Source organism: Stigmatopora argus, chromosome 7, assembly GCF_051989625.1.
Source record: "Stigmatopora argus isolate UIUO_Sarg chromosome 7, RoL_Sarg_1.0, whole genome shotgun sequence".
NCBI classification, from domain to species: Eukaryota; Metazoa; Chordata; class Actinopteri; order Syngnathiformes; family Syngnathidae; genus Stigmatopora; species Stigmatopora argus.
This window is the reverse complement of record NC_135393.1, coordinates 3,045,366-3,061,581: the sequence shown is the minus strand read 5'-3', so window position 1 is coordinate 3,061,581 and position 16,216 is coordinate 3,045,366. Positions and strand designations below refer to the sequence as shown.

Below are 16,216 nucleotides of genomic sequence, written 5' to 3'. Positions count from 1 at the left end.
CATGACGCAAGACAATGCGATCGATACGGTGATTTATTTCAAGATAAAGAAAATATCAACAGATAAAACACTAAACAAAATTTATTTTGATGTCTATCAATGAAATTCAAGAAAAAACGTATGTATCTTGCATATAGCATGAAAAAACTCACATTCCCATCACTGCTCGCTCGGGGCACGGCCATCTTACTTAGGTCGAGGTGCGGCCAACTTACCTAGGGCGCTGCCGTCTCGGCTGCCTCAGGTACTGCTTTGGCCCGCCTACTAGCCAATCATAGTTGGTGAAAGCAGACGTGAGTAGCCTTGATTCTGAAATTAAACAAAATTCCACTTCGTTTTATTTCTTGTTCGTAAGTGACAACAATTGGAGTAATATGAACCGTCGAAAGAATGGAGATATTTTGACATTAGACACAACATGGATACCACAACATCTTAAACTTCTGGTAAGAAAATTGTAATTTCTGTAATTAGAAAGCATCAGGTTCTCATCAAGATAGACTTATTTCTTTTTTCAAATTTAATAAGTTTATATTTTGCATTTACAAAGACAGGCATTTTAACTTCCTTATGATATTGACCCTAATAATGTGCTTTTGATTCATACAGAATCTCAGGAATACCACGTGTGATGATTTTTCTTAAGATTTCCCCTTCAAAGTAACACATTTGTACTCCCTATTAAAACCGTGAAAATGGAGGTGAAAATTGGGAATCAGGGGACCGCTTATACGCGAGAAATTGTAAAATGCAATTTTAAGGGTGCAGCTTATACGCGCAGGCGGCTTATATGCGAGTTAATACGGTAGTTGAATAAGGACCAACGAGAAGACATATTAGGGACAAAAAATTGCATGTAAAAGTTTGCCAACCTTTCTAATGCTACTGTAAATTACCCGTCTTGTGTTTCAATTACAAAACTTTAATAATATTCCACTCAGTATAGGTTAAAAATAGTTAGCTATGATTTCATTTGCTTTGTTTGAATGCTATAATGAATACAAAGTAGACAAAAATTTGACTGTGTGCTTATTTCTATGATATTTCTTTTGTCTCTGACCACTTTAATATTCCGATTGAAAAATTAAGAAACTCTGACCAATATATGTATATATATATATATATATATATATATATATATATATATATATATATATATATATATATATATCCATTTTTTTCTGGAAAAGTCCGTCTGGAAAATAGCTTTGTGAGCAAACAGAATCAATTTGTTTTTGCTTCTGCTTCTGTCGGCCATAGTGGGTGGAGTTTGCGATCTCGGCTGCCTCGGGTGCTGCTTTGGCCCGCCTACTAGCCAATCATAGTTTGTGAAAGCAATGACATGTCCCAGCCAGCAAAATGCTAACGCCTATGAAAAATCATTGTGGGGTTGCCAACTCGAAATCTGATTGGTTAAAAGCAACAGTCTAGTTTAATGCAGCAGAGCCCGCAAGAACTGAATGTGAAGGCTTTGAGGCAGATCTGATCTGGCAACAAATAATGGCTGAAATGTGATTGGTTAAATGCTTCAATATGAAAACACACATCTGGAAGCAGTGCAACCAGGGGGAAAAGCAATGAAAGGAAGCTAACAGACCATTTGGAATAATAAGTATTGATGGACAAAATATAATATGATTCAGATATTTCTTAGGCCAGCAGAGAAGGCCTTGAAGGCCCTGACGGCCCGCCACTGCATATACATATACAATTTCGTAAGTAGAGGTGTAATTTATAATAATGTTAATTCTCTAATTTGTTCCACGGTCCTCACACAACTACCAACTAAACCCTTTAAAATTGGTCATTGTCCCAATTTTGTATGAAAGATGTGAGGAAACACAAAAATGAGAGGAAATTATTAGGAAATGATTTATTAATGTCTTAAAATAAATAAAGCAACATGTGAAAATGTGCCCTCCACCGCGGGAATAGTTCCCTCCGTGGCCGTTATTATGGGAGATGTAATACGCGTGTTTGCCCGCCAGATGGCGGCAAGAGCCTGTTCTACCAGGGCCGAAAGCCTTCCACTTTGGACTACAATTTAGACTTTTACCTGTGCCCTATGTGTGTGAAACTATGTACCTCTTTGCATTTTTATATACATACATACATATGTATGTATATATAAATATATACATATATATATATATATATATATATATATATATATATATATATATACGTATACATATATATACACATAAACATATATATATGTTTGTACGTAAGCGTAACTGATTAATTGCTAAACATTTATAGCTGCACCCCTCTCCCAAATCAGTGCCAAGCAAATTTGAGTTTTTTTAAGAGTGACCCTCTTTCTCTTGGGCCTATGTGGTAACGTGCACCCACTAACAAACCCACATGTATGAAAAATACAGTCAAGTCAGTTAAGTGATGACAAATTGGTCTTTTGGGGTATAAATCTGTGATCTGTCGTATAAATGTGTCTCCTTAAGTGATAAAAGCTTGGAGCATTAAGTTAGATGATTATTTTAAATTGTTGGATTTTGAAGAGAACCAGTTACTTTAATTTACCGTTTGTATTCCCTTCTTACATGTTTGATTAAAAATAGCACTACTAAATTAATACCTGTTCAGAAAACCTATTTGGCTCAAAATGTGTTTTTTATTTTTTATTTTATGGTTACTTGTACCTTTTAAATGTACTGTATTACCTTGAAAAGTGTTCCAACATATGAGAAATTTGACATATCAGGAAAATTCTGAGCAAATTTTTGCCCTGAGATACGAGCATACGAGTCTGCTCCCGATGCGGCCGCCAGGTTGGCCGAGTATGCGAGAGGCTGCTTATGAGAACAGCATCGCCCTGTCTTTCTTGCCGCATCTCCGTCTCGTGAATATATCTATGTGCGTCAGCCGTACAGTTTGCATTTTTTTACGCTTTTTTTGCATTAATCAGTGCAGAATTAATTGAAAAAACAATGGGTCCAACGCCAGCCGGTACAATGAAGAGTAGTGAGAAGAAAAAGCGTATATTGACAATCAATACTAAGCATGAAATTATAGAAAAACATGAGAGTGGGGTACACGTGACTGAGCTTGGTCGCCAACACAAGATTAAAATTTATTTGTAAATCTGTGTGTATAGTAATCTAATTTCATTTAAGTTAAATTTAAAGTTGATGTTATGTTACAAACATTTGAGTGGCACCATCTTGGTTGCAGTAGCAAGAACAGATACAGACACAGGCAAATACATTGTAGAGCTATATTAAACTGGAATCACACACAGGAAGTCTTCCACAAGGTGGGGGGGACCTTCTGCAGACTGAGACTGAGTTTGAAAATATACAGAATCACTCTTCCAAGCTTATCTGCACAGTCCCTCAGTAGTCTGGAGCTGAAGAATCAACAGTAACAGAGTGCAACACTCCCGAGACTCCCTTTATGGCCTGGTAAGCGCTGACAGCTCTTCCATCTTAACATAATAGATGGAATCATTGGTCTGAAGCATCGCTTCTTCTCCTGGCACTTTTGTCCACCTCCGTATTTTCAGCGGCACCAAGGTGTTGCTCTTTCTGCTGCGTATTGTTCACAGCTTATCCCATGTGTATGACAGCGGAGGCATGGCTGAATGGTTCCAAAATAGAACTAGAAAAAAGAAACTAAGCTAATAGAACAAAGAAAGTTGTAAAAACATTAAAGTAAAAAGTATAAAGTACAAAGTAAAGTACAAAGGAAGGTTTTAAGAAATATTAAAATATATAAAAAAAAAAGAAGAAAGGCTGTAAAACACAGAAAACGGGTAAGAGCGGACGGACCTGTCGCTTGACGGCGCCATCTTGCGAAAAAAAGATATATTTAGACGATGGAGAAGCCACGATGCTGTACCTCGAGATACGAGCTTAATGCGTTCCGGGACTGAGCTCGTATGTCAATTTACTCGTAACTCAAATGAACGTTTCCCATAGAAATGAACTAAAAACAAATTAATTTGTTCCAACCCTCTGAAAAAACACCAAAAACAGGATATTGGATTGGAAAAACATTTTTATTTGTTCTAATTCGCCATCTGTTAACAAAGTAACAAATAACTAGTGGTTTAATAGTACTAAAATTAGACGTATTTCGCGGAGGGGAGAGAGAGAGAGACTTTTTGCACGGCAACGCGCTCGTAACTTAACATAAACAAATTTAAATGAACTTGGATTACGATGCAGACACACTAAAAATATGTTTAATCTAACCTTACACTAAACTTAATTCTAATTTTGTTTTACATTTTTATACCTTTCTTCTCCCGGGTTGGCTCTATTTGCCCCGCCTCCACCCTGACTTTCAGATGCAACCTATTGAGGGATGTTTGCTTTTGTCTTCCCTATATTCTGAAAATGATGCAAAAAAATGTCCTCACAATAGGATAACGCACGACCACTTGCCAACTTGCCCGGGAAGTAGTACTCCTCTCGTATTGGCGAACAAGCTCCGCCATTTGCACTGACTAACGGGGAAAAAAAACACTGAAAAAGTGCAACGCTCCGCCCAGTGCTCGTAGAGACCTTACAAAATCAATCAAATCAAATCAACATTACACGAGGGAGTTGCGACCAGAAAGACAGTGCCCATGATGTTCTAATGAGCAGCCTCTCGCGTCCGCTGAATGCTCGTATATCAAAATTTAGTAGCGCCTGCCAGTGGGAAGAAGGTTGAATACGTAGAAGCCGGGATGTGTATTGTCTTTGATGATGCTCTGTGCCCTCCCTCGGTGCAGCTTGAGTGCCACACTGAAACAGTGTAGATCAGCATATTCTGTCTGACCGGTAGGTCACCAAGAGGTTGGTGTTTAGTTGCTCCTTCCTTAGTAGTCTCAGGAAATGTAGCCTCTGCTGCGCTTCTTGAAGAGTGCTATGGTGTTTGCTGCCCAGGTGAGATCAGCAGAGATATGGAGCCCCAGGAATTTGAAGGTCTCCACTCGCTCCACACCTCCACCGTTTATATACAGACAGGGTACGGAGCGGTCTCGTTCCGTCGGAAGTTCAGGATGAGTTCTCTGGTTTTGGAAATGTTCAGCGCCAAGTTGTTGAGAGCGCACAACTCGCTGAGTCTAAGGACCTGATCTCTTTTGGCCGTCTCATTCCCCTCTTTGATATTCCCCGCCACCATTGTATCAGTTGGAAATTTAACAATGATGTACTTTGAAGGGAAAATCTTAAGAAAAATCATCGCACATGGACAAATTAAAAAAGGAAGTCACGTGAGCAGTACGACCAGGAAGTGCCAGTAGGGGTCTACTTTTCACCAGTGTCTCTGGATATAATAATAGCATGAGATACAAATTACGCAGGTACCAAGGCTGATATTGTAGTGATCGACTGCAAGACCATCGATCAGCCTTAAAAACTATTGGGATGTGCTGACATGGTAAACACTATGAACACATGTATCAAGGCTACTTGCGTCTAGCCAGTCAGAGCATATTTAACTTCTGGTAAAAGGTAAAGTGGTAGCGCCCTGAGCGAGCAATGGCAGGCCCAAGTAAGTGAGTGAGTAAACATTTTAGGTAAGATACGTTTTTTTTTCTTGAATTTCCTTCATAGACGTCAAAATAAATTTAGTTTAGCGTTTTATCTGTTTATCTTTTCTCTATTTTGAAATAAATGACCGTATCGGCCGCATTGTATTGCGTGATGGTGTTTCGTCTTTGTCACCTTGCAGTTTCATGCATGTCAAGTCTAATTTGTGCACATATAAGACGTACCCTTGATTCAGTCATTTTTTTAGTTACAAATACGGCTTAAATGCAAGAAAATACGGTAACTGGGTAATGTTTATACTTCTTGCTAATTGTATACTTGTATTTTTGTATAGATGCGAAAACATGTACAGTAATCCCTCGATTATCGCGGTTAATGTAGACCAGACATGGCTGCGATAAACGAAAAACCGCAAAATAGGGTCACCCCTATTTAATTTTTTTTTTTTTTACTTCAGTGCCGACCGAGTCCTAGTAGCAAGTGGAGGACAGGGGAGTGGCTTCCGCTTGTGAGTTTCAGCATGGATTTTCAGCATGGATTTTCACATTTGATATACAGTGGTACCTCGAGATACGAGCTTAATCCGTTCCGGGACTGAGCTCGTATGACAAGATTCTCGTAACTCGAGCGGAAGTTTCCCATTGAAATGAATGGGAAACAAATTAATTCGTTCCAACTCTCTGAAAAAAAACACCAAAAACAGGATATCGGATTGGAAAAAATGTTTTATTTCTTATAATTCGCCATATATTGAAAAAGTAATAAATAACGAGTGGTTTAATAGTAATACGACTTGATCCACGGCACTCGTAAACGAACAAACAAATTTAAATTAACTTGGATTAATATATACAGACACTCAACGTTTAATGTAACTTCACACAAAACTGAATTCTAATTTAGTTTTAATCTTTTTTACCTTGGCCCCACCTTGACGTTCCGCCGGAGCCTTCAAAACGAACGCATCAAGAGTTGTTTGGAACTTGCCGCTTCCCCGTGTCTGATTACCGAGTGTACATATATTCCAGATCTTTTCTTTGCAAAACTCTTCCGATCCATTGTTGTTTACCTGGTATGTAAATGTAGACCAAAGTGGGGGGAAAAACGGGCATGGAAATGCAAAGTCCGCCCAATGCTCGTAGAAAGATTTTATACACGAAAGTGATGCAAAAAAAAAATGCCATGGCCACCTGGCTTGGTCGCATCACGAAATTTTGACCGCATCACGGGCTAATTATTCGATCGAAATTTCCCCCGTAAGACGAGCATTTTGTATGACGAGCGGTCGTATGACGTGGTACCACTGTACAGTGGTACCTCGTCACACGACCGCTCGTCATACAAAATTCTTTCGTGTATAACAATATTTACGAGCACCGGATGAGTTATTCAGACCAGGAAACGCACAACGCGCATGCGCGGGGAAAAGAGGGCTTTCTGGGTAATGAAGTATACTCGTGTACACAACGCCGACAGGCAATGGCACTCTTTCTCAGAATAAAACTTTACCCACAATCAATACGTGGGTAAGCTCAGCTGCTGCATTTCCTGTTATTTTTATCTAATACGAGGAGTATTATATTACTTCTCGTTGGCTGCTCATAAGAACATCAGGGGCACTGGCTCGCAACAGCATCCCCGGTAGCAACTCTATCATAGGCACCGTTCGAGGGGATGCGAACACAGATGCTACAAGCTAAAAGGAGCCGCTAGCCAGCGCCCCCGAAGCTCCCATGAGCAGCGGAGCGATAGCTGATAAAAGACTGCTGCTCGTTGGCTGCTCATAAGAACATCAGGGGCACTGGCTCGCAACTCCCCGGAATAGCAACCACGGTAGCAACTCTATCATAGGCGCCGTTCGAGGGGATGCGACCACAGATGCTACAAGCTAAAAGGGAGCGAAGCTCCCATGAGCAGCGGAGCGATCGCTGATAAAAGACTGCTGCTCGTTGGCAAGTGGTCGTGCGTTATCCGATTGTGAGGGCATTTGTGTGCATCATTTTCGGAATATTTTGAAGGGAATAGTACAACAGCAAACAGCCCATCGATAGCGAACGTGAGGGTGGAGTGTTTGTTCCGTTTACGAGTGCGTTGTGTGGAAAAAAAACCCGAAGCCCCCCGCCCCTTTTGTGCCCCTCTCCCCTCGGCGAAATCCGCCCAATTTTAGTTAGATTAAACACATTTTATTTCTATTAAACCACTAGTTATGTGTTACTTTGTTAATAGATGGGGAATTAGAAGAAATAAAACATTTTTCCAATCCAATATCCTGTTTTTGGTGTTTTTTCAGAGGGCTGGAACGAATTAATTTTTTTTCCATTCATTTCAATGGGAAACGTCCGCTCGAGTTACGAGAACCTTGTCATACGATCTCAGTCTCGGAACGGATTACGCTCGTATGTCGAGGTACCACTGTACTTTAAAATTGTTTTTTTCTTTTAAATTTTTTGAATTTTATTTCAGTGCTGAGTTCTAGTACCAAGCGGAAGACAGAGGAGTGGCTTCCGCTTGCAAGTTTCATGAGGGATTTTCACATTTTTACGAACTTCAAAAAATAAAAATAAAAACATTTAAAAAAAATTCCCCCGGGAAAAAAATCTGCAAAAGGTGAAGCCGCGATATTCGAGGGATTACTGTAGTAAGGTAGAAATATTAGGGGTGATCCTACTTTGTGCTTTTTCGGCACGTCCTCCCTGAGGTCGCCGGATTACCAACAAAGGGTGGCGAAATGAAGGTGTTCAACATCAAAAGGATGCCTTAACAAGCAGCTATGAAGCAGGTCGTAAATTTTAGCCGAGGTGGTTGGCACCATGCTTAGATCCTGATGAGACCTTAACCATTGTTAATTGAGTCAGATATGCATCTTCAAACAAAGTGTGAGTATTGCGGTGGGCACATTGCGATGTTGCGGTACAAACGATACATTATTCAGGTTTGAAGGAAACTAACAGATAAGCTAAATATGCGATGCGTACATTTGTTTCTGAATATGGAGTCCGTTTTTCAAGGAAAGGTTGGCAACCCTAATTATCATTGTTTGACTGACTGTAAGATGGGATAGTTTAATAAAATAATAGCTGTGTATGAACTTGATTTGGAAATCAATGAGACAAATGACTTTAATGAATTCTTAAATGGTTATGATGCTACCTAGAAAATAATGTCATCATGGCTAACCATATACACACACAAGCACATGTGCAAACACATTTTGTTTCACTTTGTTTGTTTTAGTAAAAATGTATCAAGTATACACTAGTACACAAACCATTGCATGAGCGCACCCACTCAGCATCAGACTGACGCACAATCTACCACATGTGGAACCACAGTGTTTTTTTGTTTGTTTTGTTTTTTACACCTAAAACAGGCGAGTTAAATCAAATATTTTTCTTTTGGCTTAATGGATTTGATTGACAATTTGGAGAATTCACAAGTGCCCTTTTACTTAGCTGAAAAGTAAAACTTAATGGAGGTCAATATATACAGTGCCTTGTGAAAGTACTCTACTTTTCAACCTTTTGCCACATTTCAGGCTTCAGACACAAATATATAAAATTTTACAAAAATTTCAAATATCAACAAGTGGGACGCAATCGTGAAGTGGAACAAAATTTATTGGATATTTTAAACCATTTTAACAAATTAAAAACGGAAATGTGGGGCGTGCAATATTAATCGGCACCTGTACTTTCAGTGCAGCAAACACACTCCAGAAGTTCAGTGAGGAACTCTGAATGATCCAATGTTGACTTATGAAGATGAATAGAATTCACCTGTCTGTAATCATTCCACCGTATAAATGCATCTGCTCTGTGGTAGTATCATGATTCTGTTTTAAATGGATAAAGCATCTTGCAGGGCGGTCCGATGGAGCGAGTGGTTAGCGCGTCGGCCTCACAGCTCTGGGGTCCTGGGTTCAAATCCAGGTCTGGGATAGGCTCCAGCACCCCCCGCGATCCTAATGAGGATAAATCATTTCAGAAAATGAGATGAGAGGTGAGATGAGAGCATCTTGCAGACCAAGGAACACACCAGGCAAAGGTTTGAAAAATAGAGCGGCATGCCGGTGAAATAGAGGTTTTTCTCAACCTGAGAAGGTGGTCAGATGGCAAGCGCCTTCTTGCCTGGGATTCATACTGTTGTCACAATAGCGATTCCACCAAGAAGCAATTGAAGAAGCTCCATATTGATGTGGCCGTGATTCCAGGAGGCTGCACCAAATTCATACAGGCCCCCGAGGTCTACTGGAACGCCCCATTCAAGGCCAAAGTCCGACAGTTCTAAGAGAACTGGATGTTGCACGGCGAGAAGAGCTACACCAAATTCGGCAACATGCAAGCACCAACCGCTCTCAACGGCTTGAAGGATTGCAAGTTTCAGGTCAGACGGCCCGATTTAGACTGGTTTGCAACTTTTCCAACAAGCGCGAGCCAATGATGAACGGCGACTCACTCAGACACTCGACGCTGATGCGGAAGGTGATGTGAATTACGAGGACAGCTACAACTGTGAATTTCTAATTACGTAGCAGTAATCGCCTTGTTTTTGTGCCTTTTGTTAAATAAATATGTATATGTTACCAGGTTTCTCATTTCATCCATAAAATTAACCGCATCTTCTCAAAATTCTGACCAGCTAGTCGAAAAATAAAGCGACACCCTCTAATTGAACGGCACTACGGGGGAAAGTTTGAAAAAATAGAACGGCATGCCATTGAAATGGAGGTTTTACGGTATATATAAATGTACACACACACTGATGCTTCGTTTTTCGTGGATAATGTAGACCAGACATGGCCGCGATAATTGAAGAACCGCAAAGTGTGATCACCCCCATTATTACTACATACTATACTTCAAGTTTTTGCGCCTATACGAAAATATAAGTACAAATATCAAGAAGCGAATTAATTGACTATCACAGTTACAGGAATTTGAAAAGACTATAATGTATTAATATTTAAATATCATCTATTAATTATTTTAAAAAATACTTTTTAGTACTGCACTCAGTGAATAGTTCCTGTCCGCTTAAAAAAAACAGGTTATTGGTCCTTTAGTCCAAGTTCTCTTCGTCAGATTCGAGAGGCATTTTTCTTGTACCGTAATACCTTGAGATACGAGCTTAATGCGTTCCGGGATCGAGCTCAATTTACCCGTATTTCAAATAAATTTTTCCCATAGGAATGAACTAAATACAAATTAATCTGTTCCCAGCCTCCGAAAAAATACCAAAACAGGATATTTCAATGAGGAAACATCTTTTTATTTGGTCTAATTCACTACTTACTCACAAAGTAACAAATACCTATCTAGACGTTATGATCTTCAATACTGAAATGTGACATTATTCAGTAGAGACAGACGGTAGTGTCTTAACGCGGACGAGAGAGAAAGGACAGGAGAGTGAGAGACTTGACGGCAACACACACGTAACATTTAACTGAAATGAACTTGGATTACTATACACACACACTTAAGAATAAGTTTTAATCTTACGTTTCACTAAATGTAAACGTTGTGCGATAACCGAGGTAAAAATGTATTCCACTGCGGCTTTCAAGGTGGAACTTCCTGATTCTCCATGCCTTAGAACCGAGTGTTGGTTTCGCTGGTGTCTTTTTCAGATGCTTACTTTGCTTTTAAATCCAAGTAGATTCTGCTGTCTTTTTCGCAGATCATCAACTTGACAAATTTACATATAAAGTACTGCTCTACTTCCGAAATTTTCAAGTTATAGATGTGTGTATATATATATATATATATATATATATATATATATATACCCATACATATATATATACATACACATGCACATACATATAAATATACACACTTAATTGTTTCCAGAACTTTTTTTGTAACTTGAAAATTATATATATATATATATATATATATATATGTGTATGTGTATGTGTATGTATGTGTATATATATATATATATATATATATATATATATATATATATATATATATATATATATGTATATATATATGTATATATATATATATATATGTATATATATATATATATGTATATATATATATATGTATATATATATATATGTATATATATATATATGTATATATATATATATGTATATATATATATATGTATATATATATATGTATATATATATATGTATATATATATATATGTATATGTATATATATGTATGTATATGTATATATATGTATGTATATGTATATATGTATATATGTATATATGTATATATATGTATATGTATATATATCAGTGGCGCCTTCAACGTATCAATCCAAAATGGGGTAAAATCCAGCCGAAAACAGCATTTATTGATTAAATTCAAATACTGGAGCTTTTTAGAGATCAGAACCGGGCCCGGAGTATCATTTCCCCGGTAAAAAGACAGCGATGAACGTCGATACGTCCATACGTGAAATGACAAAAAATGCACTAAATTTAGGTAAAATCCACTTCCTAGCAGCATTTATTGATTGAATACAAATACAGTGGTACCTCGACATACGATCGTAATCCGTTCCGAGACTGAGATCGTATGATGAGATTCTCGTAACTCGAGCGGATGTTTCCCATTGAAATGAATGGAAAACAAATTAATTTGTTCCAACCCTGTGAAAAAAAAACACCAAAAACAGGATATTGGATTGGAAAAAAATGTTTTATTTCTTCTAATTCGCCATCTATTAACAAAGTAACACATAACTAGTGGTTTAATAGTATTAAAATGTGTTTAATCTAACTAAAATTGGGCAGATTTCGCCGACGGGAGACAAACGTTTGGGGGGCGTGTGTTTCGTTTTTTTCCCACGACAACGCACTCGTAAACGGAACAAACAAAATTAAATTAACTTGGATTAATATATACAGACACTCAAACATACGTTTAATCTAACTTTACACAAAACTGAATTCTAATTTGGTTGTAATCTTTTGTTACCTTCGTTTTCCGGGTTGGCGGTTTGCCACGCCTCCACCCTCACGTTCGCTATCGATGGACTGTTCGCTGTTGTATTGCCTTCAAAATATTCCCAAAATGATGCACACAAATGTCCTCACAATAGGATAACGCACGACCACTTGCCAACGAGAAATAGTCTTTAAAGAACGATCGCGGGAGCTTCTTTCCTTAGAAAGAATAACAGGAAATGCAATAGCTGAGCTTACCCACATTGATTGTGGGTAATGAAGTTTTATTCTGAGAAAGGTTGCCTATGGGTGTTGTGTGCACGAGTATACTTCATTACCCAGAAAGCACTCTTTTTGCCCGCGCATGCGCGTTGTGCGTTTCCTGATTGATGCGTAGGAGAAACTCGTCTGAATTAATCGTTCAGTGCTCTTAGATATTGTTATACACGAAAGATATGCAAAAAAGACAGTGCCATGGCCACCTGGCTTAGTCGCATCACGAAATTTTGATCGCATGACTATTCGATCGAAATTTCCGTCGTAAAACAAGAATATTGTATGACGAGCGGTCGTATGACGAGGTACCACTGTACTGGAGCGTTTGCACTGTTGCTTTGGGACCTTCAGCTGCTTTGAAATGGCTTCAAGTGACTTTCCTGACTTGTTCAAGTCAAGGATTTGCTTTTTCAGATCCATGCTGAGCTCCTTTGACTTTCCCATTGTAGCGTTTGTGGGCGTTTGCATCCAATGAGCCCTATTTAAATGGCCTCAGAGAAGTCACCAGCTGTAGTCACTCATAATCACTCACAAGAAGTTAAGAGGCCATGCTATGAAGCTCATTTCACTGACACGACTTTCTAAGTCACCAAAATTGCTCATTCGTGTTGCTGTGTGTATTTTTGACCCAGCAGATTTGATCACTTTTTATGTTAACCCATAATAGTCATAAAAGAACCAAACTTCGTGAATGTTTTTGTGATAAAGAAGTATCTGTTCCAATCACTATCAGAGAAAAAACAGAGTTGTAGAAATAACTGGAAACTCAAGAGAGCCATGACATTATGTTCTTCAAGTGTATGTAAACTTTTGACCACAACTGTACATACACGCACTTACACATACACATACATATTTTTGTATGTTGTGAGGATAAGCGATTAGGAAAATGAATGAATGTATGAATAAATCCAGTGTTTGCATACCTCTTGCCCTAAAGCAGTTTGGGCATGATCTCTGAAATGATGTTTTAAGCAAAGTCGGGGAAACGCGTAGCGTTGCAATACCACCTTCTTGCCACGGTTGGTTTAAGTTTGTATGTATTGTACAACATGTATACCATGTTTTTACATCACATGCCTCCAATACGGCACCTTGAGTCATGTCTTTGTTTGTTGTTAAATGCTCTTTGTCGCCTGAATTTAAAAAAAAATAACTTTTGACCATTTTTTTTTACCTGCTACGTCTTCTCAGGGCTGAAAACATACCTGATATCTGGGAGAAAGTTGGGACGAAATTTGCATTGTGGCTGTTCTCACCTTGGAAGTGACTTCACTGGGATGAGCCTCTCCTCCTGTATGCATTGCTATGCTCCTGAAAATATCCATGTGGGTGTCCAAGCTGCTGAACCCTATTTCCCCAACCAACCACCAGACATTAGTGGGGTAAGTCACGAGGACAACTAAGCACCATTTTAGACGTAAGTTGCTGTTGGTGCCTTTTCTCTTGTCGTCTGAGCACCTGATGCAAACTCACTTCTCTCCTGTATACTTTAGCCATTATTTTGCTGTTTTATGATATTCCTAATTGACATTATGACTGTTAATGCCCTATCATTGTTTAGTGATAATAAACTTTATCCAGTAAATGTTGCTTACACTGGTCAACAAAAATTTTGCATTAATGCAAAAACTTGATCTTAGAAGTGGCGCTGAATCCAAATCTATGTGCCAATATTTTCTCTTTTAAATGAGGATTTAAAAAAATTGTGCACTGCAAAATTATTGCACAGAGATATTTTTAAGAAAGTGTGAAGTGATTTTAGACTTTGTCAAATGACTTCTTTTGTTTTCCAGTATCCCTGTGCTTCCCGACTTGAGGTTTTGTCTTCAGTATTAGAACAGGGTGATGAAGTGGCTGTGCTTAATGGCTGCCAAGATGAACACAAGAATAACAGTGCTAAGGTACCTCATATGAGTGATTATGCCTGCTACTCCTTCAAAATCTTCACACCCATGTCTCCATAATTTCATTCTCTTCCTGAGACTTTATTTTCCTTTTCTATTTCCAGTACTTTCCAAGTAACAGTCTCAGGACGGCCAATGGCCTTTTGAACCCCCCAATGGAGGATCCAGTGAGGGCAAGCCAAAGCTCACTGTGTGACATACTCCAGGAGAAAGAGAAGAAGACGAGCACAAGCACAATGACCAGCACCAATGTGAGCATTGCAGTTGGTGCTGGACCTCCCGTTACAGGGATGGAGCACTCTGCTCTCATTCAGCTGCGTGCCAAGAACTTTCGAGAAAAGAGTGACGCTCACTTTGTGGATGTTATCAGAGAGGACAGGTGAGCAAGTGGAAGTTCTAAACTCATGATGGTTACGAGACATGACTTAGAGACCATGGCTTTGGTGAAATGTTTGATATCATTTTTTTCGCCACTGTTAGTGTTGTAACGCTTGGTATCATTCACTGCGTATACTACAAAAGTTACTTTGTGATAATCTACTCAAGAAGAGATGTTTGTTCATTATTCTGGTGTGCTACTTACTGTTGTTATAATACATGGTTGTCTTTTCTGTCCTGCTTCAAGTTTGATGAAAGACTATTTTTTCAAACCACCCATCAACAAGATCAGCCTCACCTTTCTAGACCGACCCCTGGAGACAGCCTATCGCAGCAGCTACAAGGATGAGGTTGAAACACAATCAACATTGATATAAAATGTTGCAGTGCAGTTTATCAATTATATTAACAAATGTGATCAAATTAATTTGAAACTTTATCTTCTTTTGAGAAAGTGAGGTGCGCTGCCCACCACTTATGTACAAGAAAAAGGTTAAGGAGGGATGTTTCCATACTCTATGCTATAATGCTGTTGCACCGACATTACTGAATGTCACACATCTCTTAGCTTAGTCAATACAAACGCGACTCGTTGAAGCTCAGTTAATACAAACATGTTGCAGGAAATTTCACTCTGTGTAGGTTTCACAACTGGATAAATTGTCAAGTCCTTTTATTTTAGACCTTCATGTTTAAATAGAGCAATGGTTTTTGAGATTTAGAAATTTAGGACTGAATAAAATTTTATTCTACCTTAACATTCGCAATGCAGTATTATGACAACATCTCACGAGTGAATTTTGGTCAAATTAACGTTAAATTTATTCTGTAGTTCAATATTTTATCGACCAGGTAGTGCTGGGTGATATGAAAATATTTTTAATTCTTCTAGGGATGTCAGTCACATATCTTTTTAAACCCAAAATTGACTCAGTCATATTTTCTCTGTCTTCATTTATTAGGCATTAGTTAAGTTTAGACAGTGGCGGGCCGTCAGGGCCTTCAGGGCCTTCAAGGCCTTCTCTGCTGGCCTAAGAAATATCTGAATCATATTATATTTTGTCCATCAATACTTATTATTCCAAATGGTCTGTTAGCTTCCTTTCATTACTTTTCCCCCTGGTTGCACTGCTTCCAGATGTGTGTTTTCATATTGAAGCATTGAACCAATCACATTTCAGCCATTATTTGTTGCCAGATCAGATCTGCCTCAAAGCCTTCACAATCAGTTCTTGCGGGCTC

General features: G+C 38.6%; 1 protein-coding gene across 1 annotated transcript in view; it reads left to right on the top strand.

The window, feature by feature from the left end:
* Positions 1-16,216, top strand: part of adcy9a (adenylate cyclase 9a) — a 56,156-nt gene that overhangs the window by 11,772 nt on the left and 28,168 nt on the right. The window contains exons 2-5 of the mRNA XM_077606166.1: positions 13,884-14,074; positions 14,486-14,593; positions 14,701-14,975; positions 15,222-15,324. Coding sequence (XP_077462292.1) covers positions 13,884-14,074; positions 14,486-14,593; positions 14,701-14,975; positions 15,222-15,324 — 677 coding nt within the window. The remainder of the gene's footprint in view (positions 1-13,883; positions 14,075-14,485; positions 14,594-14,700; positions 14,976-15,221; positions 15,325-16,216) is intronic.